Source organism: Cherax quadricarinatus, chromosome 22 (genome assembly GCF_038502225.1).
Source record: "Cherax quadricarinatus isolate ZL_2023a chromosome 22, ASM3850222v1, whole genome shotgun sequence".
NCBI classification, from domain to species: domain Eukaryota; kingdom Metazoa; phylum Arthropoda; class Malacostraca; order Decapoda; family Parastacidae; genus Cherax; species Cherax quadricarinatus.
Window position 1 is genome coordinate 1,699,874 of NC_091313.1, and position 12,378 is coordinate 1,712,251.

Here is a 12,378-nt window from a genome sequence, read left to right on the forward strand (position 1 = left end):
GGGAGTTTTGAACCAAGTGTGAGAGTACTTGTGGTTGGGGATTTCAATGCTAAAGTCGGTAAAAATGTTGTGGAGGGGAGTAGTAGGTAAATTTGGGGTGCTAGGGGTAAATGAAAATGGGGAGCCTTTAATTGAGCTATGTGTAGAAAGAGGTTTGGTAATAAGTAATACATATTTTATGAAAGAGGGGATAAATAAATATACAAGGTATGATATAGCACGTAATGAAAGTAGTTTGTTAGATTATGTATTGGTGAATAAAAGGTTGATGGGTAGGCTCCAGGATGTACATGTTTATAGAGGGGCAACTGATATATCGGATCATTATTTAGTTGTAGTTACAGTTAGAGTAGGAGGTAGATGGGACAAGAGGAAAATAGCAATAACAAGTAAGAGAGAGGTGAAAGTGCATAAACTAAGGGAGGAGGAAGTTTGGGTGAGATATAAGCGACTATTGGCAGAAAGGTGGGCTAGTGTAAGTATGAGTAGTGAGGGAGTTGAAGAGGGTTGGAATAGTTTTAAAAATGCAGTATTAGAATGTGGGGCAGAAGTTTGTGGTTATAGGAGGGTGGGGCAGGAGGAAAGAGGAATGATTGGTGGAATGATGAAGTAAAGGGTGTGATAAAAGAGAAAAAGGTAGCTTATGAGAGGTTTTTACAAAGCAGAAGTGTTATAAGAAGAGTAGAGTATATGGAGAGTAAAAGAAAGGTGAAGAGAGTGGTGAGAGAGTGCAAAAGGAGAGCAGATGATAGAGTGGGAGAGGCACTGTCATGAAATTTTAATGAAAATAAGAAAAAATTTTGGAGCGAGTTACACAAGTTAAGAAAGCCAAGGGAACAAATGGATTTGTCAGTTAAAAACTGAGTAGGGGAGTTAGTAGATGGGGAGATGGAGGTATTGGGTAGATGGCGGGAATATTTTGAGGAACTTGTAAATGTCGATGAAGAAAGGGAGGCGGAAATTTCATGCATTGACCAGGGAGGTGTACCATCTTTTAGGAGTGAAGAAGAGCAGGATGTGAGTGTGGGGGAGGTGCATGAGACATTACATAGAATGAAAGAGGGTAAAGCAGCTGGAACTGACAGGATCATGACAGAAATGTTAAAAGCAGGGGGGGGGGATATGGTGTTAGAGTGGTTGGTATTTTTGTTTAATAAATGTATGAAAGAGGGGAAGGTACCAAGGGATTGGCAGAGAGCATGTATAGTTCCTTCATATAAAGGACAAGGGGACAAAAGAGATTGTAAAAATTATAGAGGAATTAGTTTACTGAGTTTAGCAGGAAAAGTGTACAGTAGGTTATTATTGAAAGAATTAGAGATAAGACAGAGTGTACGATTGCAGATGAGCAAGGAGGTTCTAGAGTGGGTAGGGGATGTGTAGGTCAAGTGTTTACATTGAAGCGTATATGTGAACAGTATTTAGATAAGGGTAGGGAAGTTTTCATTGCATTTATGGATTTAGAAACGCATATGATAGAGTGGATAGGGGAGCAATGTGGCAGATGTTGCAAGTATATGGAATAGGTGGTAAGTTACTAAATGCTGTAAAGAGTTTTAATGAGAATATTGAGGCTCAGGTTAAGGTGTGTAGAAGAGAGGGAGACTACTTCCCAGTAAAAGTAGGTCTTAGACAGGGATGTGTAATGTCACCTTGGTTGTTTAATATATTTATAGATGGGGTTGTGAAAAAAGTAAATGCTAGGGTGTTCAGGTGATTGGTGGGATTAAATTATGGGGAATGAAATAGAAAATAGGAATTGACACAGTTACTTTTTGCTGATGATACTGTGCTTATGGGAGATTCTAAAGAAAAATTGCAAAGGTTAGTGGATGAGTTTGGGAGAGTGTGTGAAGGTAGAAAGTTGAAAGTGAACATAGAAAAGAGTAAGGTGATGAGGGTATCAAATGATTTAGATAAAGAAAAATTGGATATCAAATTGGGGAGGAGGAGTATGGAAGAAGTAAATATTTTCAGATATTTGGGAGTTGACATGTCAGCGGATGGATTTATGAAGGATGAGGTTAATCATAGAATTGATGGGGGAAAAAAGGTGAGTGGTGCATTGAGGTATATGTGGAAACAAAAAACATTATCTATGGAGGCAAAGAAGGTAATGTATGAAAGTATAGTGGTACCAACTCTTTTATAGGTGTGAAGCTTTGGTTGTAAATACTGCAGCGAGGAGGTGGTTGGAGGCAGTGATGTCCTGTCTAAGGGCAATGTGTGGTGTAAATATTATGCAGAAAATTCAGAGTGTGGAAATTAGGAGAAGGTGTGGAGTTAATAAAAGAATTAGTCAGAGGGCTGAAGAGGGGTTGTTGAGGTGGCTTGGTCATTTAGAGAGATTGGATCAAAGTAGAATGACATGGAGAGCTTATAAATCTGTAGGGGAAGAAAGGCGGGGTAGGGGTCATCCTCAAAAAGGCTGGAGGGAGGGGATAAAGGAGGTTGTGTGGGAGAGGGTCTTGTGCTTCCAGCCAGCATGTGTGAGCGTGTTAGGAGTGAATGGAGATGAATGGTATTTGGGACCTGACGATCTGTTGGAGTGTGAGCAGGGTAATATTTAGTGAAGGGATTCAGGGAAACCAGTTATTTTTATATAGCCGGACTTGAGTCCTGGAAATGGGAAGTACAATGCCTGCACTTTAAAGGAGGGGTTTGGGATATTGGCAGTTTGGAGGGATATGTTGTGTACCTTTATACGTATTTGCTTCTAAACTGTTGCATTCTGAGCACCTCTGCGAAAACAGTGATTATGTATGAGTGAGGTGAAAGTGTCGAATGATGATGATGAAAGTATTTTCTTTTTGGGAATTTTCTTTCTTTTTGGGTCACCCTGCCTCGGTGGGAGATGGCCAACTTCTTAAAAAAAAAAGCATTATTTTATGGATCTGTAGAATTAAGAGCCTAGAGGTCACATAATAAAACTAGTTAGCATATGTTTGTTTAATTTGGTTAATATTGTGAGATAAGATGATTTTTAGCAAAGTCCTAAATTTATAAGCTGTCAGGGGATCCTTGACCTGTTCCGGTAGCGAGTTCCAGATCTTCGGGCCTTTTATGTACATAGGGTTCTTGCATAGTGAGAGACTGACTCGAGGGATGTCTAAAAGTGCCTTATGCCTTGTATTGTGACTGTGCATTCTGTTGTAACTGTCTAGGAGTAGTTTTAGGGGAGGGTTTACAGTGGAGTTTAATGTTCTGTATATGTAGCAAGCACAAGAAAAAGAATGTATGTCTTGTATATTTAGCAAGTTGAGTCTTTTGAAAAGTGGTGGGGTGTGCTGACTAGCACAGGAGCTGGTTATCACCTGCACAGCAGCTTTTTGTTGGATTATTAAGGGTCTAAGGTGGTTAGCTGTAGTTAAGCCCCAGACACAAATACCATAGGTGAGGTAAGGATATATTAGAGAGTGGTACAGGGTAAGGAGAGTCATTTGTGGTACATGTTATCGTATCTTGGAAAGGATTCCTACTGATTTGGAAATTTTCTTGGCTATGTGATGGACAATGTACGGTGTAGGTGCCTTATACAACAAAGTGTTTCTTTTATTCGATGGAACCATGGCTAGGGCTAAAAGTGAGCAGGTTATAACAATAAATGGAGAAAAAGAAATTGAAATGACTTATACAGCAAGTAGCACCACCAAACAGTAGCTGATTGGTGTGGCAACCCTGGTAATTTGAAATTATGCTTGCCGAAAATAGTGCCGGATTACTGATGGAACCGGATAACTGATTGCCGGATTAGTGATGGCTGGCCTGTACATAATAATTACTTAAATTTAGACAAGATATGAGTGGTTAATCTTTGTATTAAGATTAAATTCTTTATTTAATTTTAATACTAATATGAGGTAGTCAAGGTGGAAGTTTATAAGAATAATAATCTTGAAGTTGCACATAATAGAAGCAGTATTACAATTAATGGTTCAAGCAGTAATATTTCATGGATTGGCAGATGTAGATGTTTCATAGACTAGAGGTCATATAATATAATAACTGATTCAGGGAAACCGGTTAGCCAGACTTGAGTCCTGGAAATGGGAAGTACAGTGCCTGCACTGTAAAGGAGGGGTTTGGGATATTGGCAGTTTGGAGTGACTATCTCAACTGTCTTATCTGGGCATCTCTGATTATGTATGAGTGATGGTGAAAGTGTTGACTGATAATGAAAGTTTTTTCTTTCTTTTTGGGTTTTTCTTTCTTTCGAAAATGGCCAACATGTTAAAAAAAAAAAAAAATGCTGATTATAAGTTGTTTTGGTTAGTATTGAGAGATGAAATGATTTTTAAGCAAAGTCCTAAATTTATAAGTATTCAGGGGATCCTTTACCGGTTCAGGTAGTGAATTCTAGATTCAAAAGCAGAAAGATAGTGGATGGAGCAGGACAGGATAAGGACAGCATATACAGTGGACCCCCGACTAACGATATTATTTCAATCCAGAAGTCTGTTCGGGTGCCGTTATAGACCGAATTTGTTCCCATAAGGAATATTATGAATTAGATTAGTCCGTTTCAGACCCCCAAAAATACACCTACAAAAGCACTTAAAAAAATACACTTACAGAATTGGTCGAGTTGGGAGCTGATCGTTAGTCGGGGGTCTACTGTATATAGATGTAATGAGAGAAGAGCAATCACTGAACAACAGTGCAAATTTAAATAATTATAGTAAACACTAAGTGGTGCAGCAACAGTCAAACTGTTGTGGGAGAAAGTATTTCTTATAATTTGGTTGTAATCCTCTTAAAAGTATCTCAGAGAATGTTTTCTAACTATCACTGTACTCTCAGCCGAACTGTTACTAAAGCTTCACATCTGAACAATTCTGTTTTGGTTGCCATTATGCCACAAGAGTTTTTTAGTTGATCTATTGCTTCTCTCTCTCTTTTACTTATTACCTTTCTATATCAGGGGTTCAGCTATACATGTACTACATGTATATCATTAATTTGATGGTCCAAATGTTTCAACCTTTAACAGAACTACTGCATATTTCAGGTACACATTTGCAACTCAGACACAGGCCATTGGCTCCAGAAATCAAGTAAAGATCGTAAAGTAACATCCTATTATGAGGGGAGGGAAGTTCACTACATCCTGCCCATCATGACACAGTCATATGATATGAAAAAGGAAAGGTAAATTAAGCATTGAGTTTTGTGAATAATAAGTTCAGTTATTTATTGAAAAGTTGTGCTGAATATTATGCACATCTCAGCACTAATATCACCTATTGTGAGGTAAAAACTTAAGTTTATATACAGCAATTATATATCGGGTGATTTGCACAGCTTCTTCCCTTGTTTCATACAGTTGTGGTATTGTAAGTTTTTAATATGGCAAAAAAAAAGTTCGGAAAAGAGTATTTATCAGTTGTTATTATCCTCAAATCACTATAAAATGTGTTTTTTTTTTTGAGTTTGGGAGGAGACATGTGACCCCATGCACAATTAATAGTATCTAAGGGTCAACATCACTTACAATTTGCTGCCGCACCACCTTAAATGCAGCAAGCTGCCAAGTGTTACCACTTGCATCACTGTATGTTGATATCACATCACTTGTTTGTTGAATTTTGCTTAATAGTTAAAAGCCTTCCAGGATTGCCTAGCGGGCCTCCAGCAGCAACAGCCAGGTTGACCAGGCGAGCACCAGACGAGCCTGGCCCATGGCCGGGCTCAGAGAGTAGATTTTTTTTTTTTTTTTCCAACAAACCAGCCGTATCCCACCAAGGCAAGGTGGCCCAAAAAGAAAAACGAAAGTTTCTCTTTTTAAATTTAGTAATTTATACGGGAGAAGGGGTTACTAGCCCCTTGCTCCCGGCATTTTAGTCACCTCTTACAACACGAATGGCTTACGGAGGAAGAATTCTGTTCCACTTCCCCATGGAGATAAGAGGAAATAAACAACAACAAGAACTAGAAAGAAAATAGAAGAAAACCCAGAGGGATGTGTATATATACATATATATGCTTGTACATGCATGTGTAGTGTGACCTAAGTGTAAGTAGAAGTAGCAAGATGTACCTGAAATCTTGCATGTTTATGAGACAGAAAAAAGGACACCAGCAATCCTACCATCATGTAAAACAATTACAGGCTTTCGTTTTACACTCACTTGGCAGGACGGTAGTACCTCCCTGGGCGGTTGCTGTCTACCAACCTACTACCTATAAGAGAGTAGATATACTCTCGAAATTCTTCAAAGGTATATCAAAAGTATATCAAAGGCAAACAGTACACCTGTTTTTATTTTAATAGGCAAATAATGAATTTCTTACAATTAGTAATTTCTTTCTTTGAACACACCGGCCGTATCCCACTGAGGCAGGGTGGCCCAAAGGAAAAATGAAAGTTTCTCCTTTTACATTCAGTAATACATACAGGAGAAGGGGTTACTAGCCTCTTGCTCCCGGCATTTTAGTCGCCTCTTACAACACGCATGGCTTACTGAGGAAGAATTCTGTTCCACTTCCCCATGGAGGTAAGAGGAAATAAACAAGAAGAAGAACTAGAAAGAAGATAGAAGAAAACCCAGAAGGGTGTGTGTATATATATGCTTGTACATGTATGTGTAGTGTGACTTAAGTGCAAGTAGAAGTAGCAAGATGTACCTGAAATCTTGCATGTTTATGAGACAGACAAAAGACACCAGCAATCCTACCATCGTGTAAAACAATTACAGGCTTTCATTGTACACTCACTTGGCAGGACGGTAGTACCTCCCTGGGCAGTTGCTGTTTAATTAGTAATTATTATGTTAAATAATAATTGATACTTATTTGTTAACTTTTTTTTTTTTTTTTATCACACTGGCCGATTCCCACCAAGGCAGGGTGCTTTACACTACAGTTTTTAAACTGCAACATTAACACCCCTCCTTCAGAGTGCAGGCACTGTACTTCCCATCTCCAGGACTCAAGTCCGGCCTGCTGGTTTCCCTGAACCCCTTCATAAATGTTACTTTGCTCACACTCCAACAGCACGTAAAGTATTAAAAACCATTTGTCTCCATTCACTCCTATCAAACACACTCACACATGCCTGCTGGAAGTCCAAGCCCCTCTCACACAAAACCTCCTTTACCCCCTCCCTCCAACCTTACCTAGGCCGACCCCTACCCCGCCTTCCTTCCACTACAGACTGATACACTCTTGAAGTTATTCTGTTTCGCTCCATTCTCTCCACATGTCCGAACCACCTCAACAACCCTTCCTCAGCCCTCTGGACAACAGTTTTGGTAATCCCGCACCTCCTCCTAACTTCCAAACTACGAATTCTCTGCATTATATTCACACCACACATTGCTCTCAGACATGACATCTCCACTGCCTCCAGCCTTCTCCTCGCTGCAACATTCATCACCCATATAAGAGCGTTGGTAAAACTATACTCTCATACATTCCCCTCTTTGCCTCCAAGGACAAAGTTCTTTGTCTCCACAGACTCCTAAGTGCACCACTCACCCTTTTCCCCTCATCAATTCTATGATTCACCTCATCTTTCATAGACCCATCCGCTGACACGTCCACTCCCAAATATCTGAATACATTCACCTCCTCCATACTCTCTCCCTCCAATCTGATATCCAATCTTTCATCACCTAATCTTTTTGTTATCCTCATAAACTTTCTCTTTCCTGTATTCACTTTCAATTTTCTTCTTTTGCACACCCTACCAAATTCATCCACCAATCTCTGCAACTTCTCTTCAGAATCTCCCAAGAGCACAGTGTCATCAGCAAAGAGCAACTGTGACAATTTCCACTTTATGTGTGATTCTTTATCTTTTAACTCCACGCCTCTTGCCAAGACCCTCGCATTTACTTCTCTTACAACCCCATCTATAAATATATTGAACAGCCACGGTGACATCACACATCCTTGTCTAAGGCCTACTTTTACTGGGAAATAATTTCCCTCTTTCCTACATACTCTAACTTGAGCCTCACTATCCTCGTAAAAACTCTTCACTACTTTCAGTAACCTACCTCCTACACCATACACCTGCAACATCTGCCACATTGCCCCCCTATCCACCCTGTCATACGCCTTTTCCAAATCCATAAATGCCACAAAGACCTCTTTAGCCTTATCTAAATACTGTTCACTTATATGTTTCACTGTAAACACCTGGTCAACACACCCCCTACCTTTCCTAAAGCCTCCTTGTTCATCTGCTATCCTATTCTCCGTCTTACTCTTAATTCTTTCAATAATAACTCTACCATACACTTTGCCAGGTATACTCAACAGACTTATCCCCCTATAATTTTTGCACTCTCTTTTATCCCCTTTGCCTTTATACAAAGGAACTATGCATGCTCTCTGCCAATCCCTAGGTACCTTACCCTCTTCCATACATTTATTAAATAATTGCACCAACCACTCCAAAACTATATCCCCACCTGCTTTTAACATTTCTATCTTTATCCCATCAATCCCGGCTGCCTTACCCCCTTTCATTTTACCTACTGCCTCACGAACTTCCCCCACACTCACAACTGGCTCTTCCTCACTCCTACAAGATGTTGTTCCTCCTTGCCCTATACACGAAATCACAGCTTCCCTATCTTCATCAACATTTAACAATTCCTCAAAATATTCCCTCCATCTTCCCAATACCTCTAACTCTCCATTTAATAACTCTCCTCTCCTATTTTTAACTGACAAATCCATTTGTTCTCTAGGCTTTCTTAACTTGTTAATCTCACTCCAAAACTTTTTCTTATTTTCAACAAAATTTGTTGATAACATCTCACCCACTCTCTCATTTGCTCTCTTTTTACATTGCTTCACCACTCTCTTAACCTCTCTCTTTTTCTCCATATACTCTTCCCTCCTTGCATCACTTCTACTTTGTAAAAACTTCTCATATGCTAACTTTTTCTCCCTTACTACTCTCTTTACATCATCATTCCACCAATCGCTCCTCTTCCCTCCTGCACCCACTTTCCTGTAACCACAAACTTCTGCTGAACACTCTAACACTTCATTTTTAAACCTACCCCATACCTCTTCGATCCCATTGCCTATGCTCTCATTAGCCCATCTGTCCTCCAATAGCTGTTTATATCTTACCCTAACTGCCTCCTCTTTTAGTTTATAAACCTTCACCTCTCTCTTCCCTGATGCTTCTATTCTCCTTGCTTCTATTCTCCTTATCTTTGTGAATGTAAAGGCTGAATGGCAGTGTAATCTTAATATCAGAAGGATGGTGCCTGGATAAACAAGCCACCATAAATGATCTAGATTTTTTTACTTGTGCTTTGATTGCATATCTGCCAAGCGATGAATAAGTAAGAGTTTACTGTTTGAAATTAAACCAGGTAATATGATCAATTTCTTTTTTTTTTTTTTACATTTCAGGAGTCTCTATTGCAAGTGGGAAGAGCAGTTGATAATCAATGAGCCAAGTAACTACTTCACATCATCTGATTCCCCAGTTATCATACTCTTTCAGCTAATGGACTTCCCAATCTCATCAACAAATAACTTCGGCATTTCATCAAACAACTGTGGATGGATGACATTTGCTTGGGCATTCCTTAAGATAAGAGGAGCTAATAATCATCTTAATATTGGTCATCAACTACGGTTGCAGTTATGGAGACCCAGGAAGTCTGTCAAGGTGAATTATCAAGACCTTCATAGCTGGTGGAGAAGTGGTTGTAGGAACAAATATCCATCATCACTGTACATCACTTTGCAGGAAATTTCCATTCCCCAGAATCCTCGTCCAGCTCTTAGGTGAGCGTTTTGATTAATAAATGATCTTCATAGTAAACATTATTGATTTTCCATCGCAGAAAATGTGGATATAGATGTATATATTTTCATTAGAAACTCAGCCTTTTATAATAAACCTTCAGTTTAGTGGACCTTTGTTTAATATGATATGGAAATAAGGGACAAAATCTGCTGGGTCAGATGATTCGAAAGCAACAAATTCCTTAGTTACAGAATTGTCCATTATTTTTATAGTAAAAGCAAGACAATTTATCTCTACCACAATAGTCATTAGTTGCCATTAAATCTAGGTTTTATTTACCTACTATACTATATGTACCATTTTAACATTTTTAGTATATTTTTAAATGTTTATACAGTATTTTTTTTTTATTATCACACTGGCCGATTCCCACCAAGGCAGGGTGGCCCGAAAAAGAAAAACTTTCACCATCATTCACTCCATCACTGTCTTGCCAGAAGGGTGCTTTACACTACAGTTTTTAAACTGCAACATTAACACCCCTCCTTCAGAGTGCAGGCACTGTACTTCCCATCTCCAGGACTCAAGTCCGGCCTGCCGGTTTCCCTGAATCCCTTCATAAATGTTACTTTGCTCACACTCCAACAGCACTTCAAGTATTAAAAAACATTTGTCTCCATTCACTCCTATCAAACAGAAGTAAGATCAGGGACAAGATAGGCCCACTCAAAAGTTCCTTGGGTCAGCTCACTGACAGTGATAAGGAAATGTATAGAATTTTTAACACATACTTCCTCTCAGTTTTTACACGGGAGGATACCAACGATATTCCAGAAATGATAAATTATGTAGAACAGGATGATAATAAACTGTGCACGATTAGGGTCACAAGTGACATGGTCCTTAGGCAAATAGATAAATTAAAACCTAACAAATCCCCAGGCCCTGATGAACTGTATGTAAGGGTTCTAAAGGAATGTAAAGAGGAGCTTAGCAAACCTTTGGCTAATCTTTTCAACATATCACTACAAACTGGCATAGTGCCAGATAAGTGGAAAATGGCAAATGTGATACCTATTTTCAAAGCAGGTGACAGGTCCTTAGCTTCGAACTATAGACCAATAAGCCTAACCTCCATAGTGGGAAAATTTATGGAATCAATAATTGCCGAGGCAGTTCGTAGCCACCTTGAAAAGCATTAATTAATCAACGAATCTCAGCATGGTTTTACAAAGGGGCGTTCCTGCCTTACGAATTTATTAACTTTTTTCACTAAGGTATTTGAGGAGGTAGATCATGGTAATGAATATGATATTGTGTATATGGACTTCAGTAAGGCTTTTGACAGGGTCCCACATCAGAAACTATTGAGGAAAATTAAGGCACATGGAATAGGAGGAGAAATTTTTTCCTGGATAGAGGCATGGTTGACAAATAGGCAGCAGAGAGTTTGCATAAATGGGGAGAAATCAGAGTGGGGAAACATCACGAGCGGTGTTCCACAGGGGTCAGTGTTGGGCCCCCTGCTGTTCACAATCTACATAAACGACATAGATGAGGGCATAAAGAGCGACATCAGCAAATTTGCCGATGACACCAAAATAGACCGTCGAATTCATTCCGACGAGAACATTAGAGCACTCCAGGAAGATTTGAATAGACTGATGCAGTGGTCGGAGAAGTGGCAGATGCAGTTTAATATAGACAAATGCAAAGTTCTAAATGTTGGACAGGACAATAACCATGCCACATATAAACTAAATAATGTAGATCTTAATATTACGGATTGCGAAAAAGATTTAGGAGTTCTGGTTAGCAGTAATCTGAAACCAAGACAACAGTGCATAAGTGTTTGCAATAAAGCTAATAGAATCCTTGGCTTCATATCAAGAAGCATAAATAATAGGAGTCCTCAGGTTGTTCTTCAACTCTATACATCCTTGGTTAGGCCTCATTTAGATTATGCTGCACAGTTTTGGTCACCGTATTACAGAATGGATATAAATGCCCTGGAAAATGTACAAAGGAGGATGACAAAGTTGATCCCATGTATCAGAAACCTTCCCTATGAGGATAGACTAAGGGCCCTGAATCTGCACTCTCTAGAAAGACGTACAATTAGGGGGGATATGATTGAGGTGTATAAATGGAAGACAGGAATAAATAAAGGGGATGTAAATAGTGTGCTGAAAATATCTAGCCTAGACAGGACTCGCAGCAGTGGTTTTAAGTTGGAAAATTCAGATTCAGGAAGGATATAGGAAAGTACTGGTTTGGTAATAGAGTTGTGGATGAGTGGAACAAACTCCCAAGTACAGTTATAGAGGCCAGAACATTGTGTAGCTTTAAAAATAGGTTGGATAAATACATGAGTGGATGTGGGTGGGTGTGAGTTGGACCTGATAGCTTGTGCTACCAGGTCGGTTGCCATGTTCCTCCCTTAACCCTTTGACTGTCGAGGTCGTATATATACGTCATGGGAGATACCGTGTTTGACGTATCTATACGCATAAATTCTAGCGGCTTCAAATCAAGCGGGAGAGGGCTGGTAGGCCTACACGAGAGAGAATGGGTCTCAGTGGTCGGTGTACACCCTGTGAAAAAAATCTGGGACTCAGCGGTGCATTGTGGGAACACCATCTTGGTAGTCCATTTTC

General features: G+C 39.5%; 1 protein-coding gene across 1 annotated transcript in view; it reads left to right on the top strand.

The window, feature by feature from the left end:
* Nucleotides 1-12,378, top strand: part of LOC128689845 (jouberin-like) — a 79,672-nt gene that overhangs the window by 14,410 nt on the left and 52,884 nt on the right. Inside the window, exons 7-8 of the mRNA XM_070087451.1 lie at nucleotides 5,009-5,148; nucleotides 9,379-9,759. Of these exons, the coding sequence (XP_069943552.1) occupies nucleotides 5,009-5,148; nucleotides 9,379-9,759 (521 nt within the window). The remainder of the gene's footprint in view (nucleotides 1-5,008; nucleotides 5,149-9,378; nucleotides 9,760-12,378) is intronic.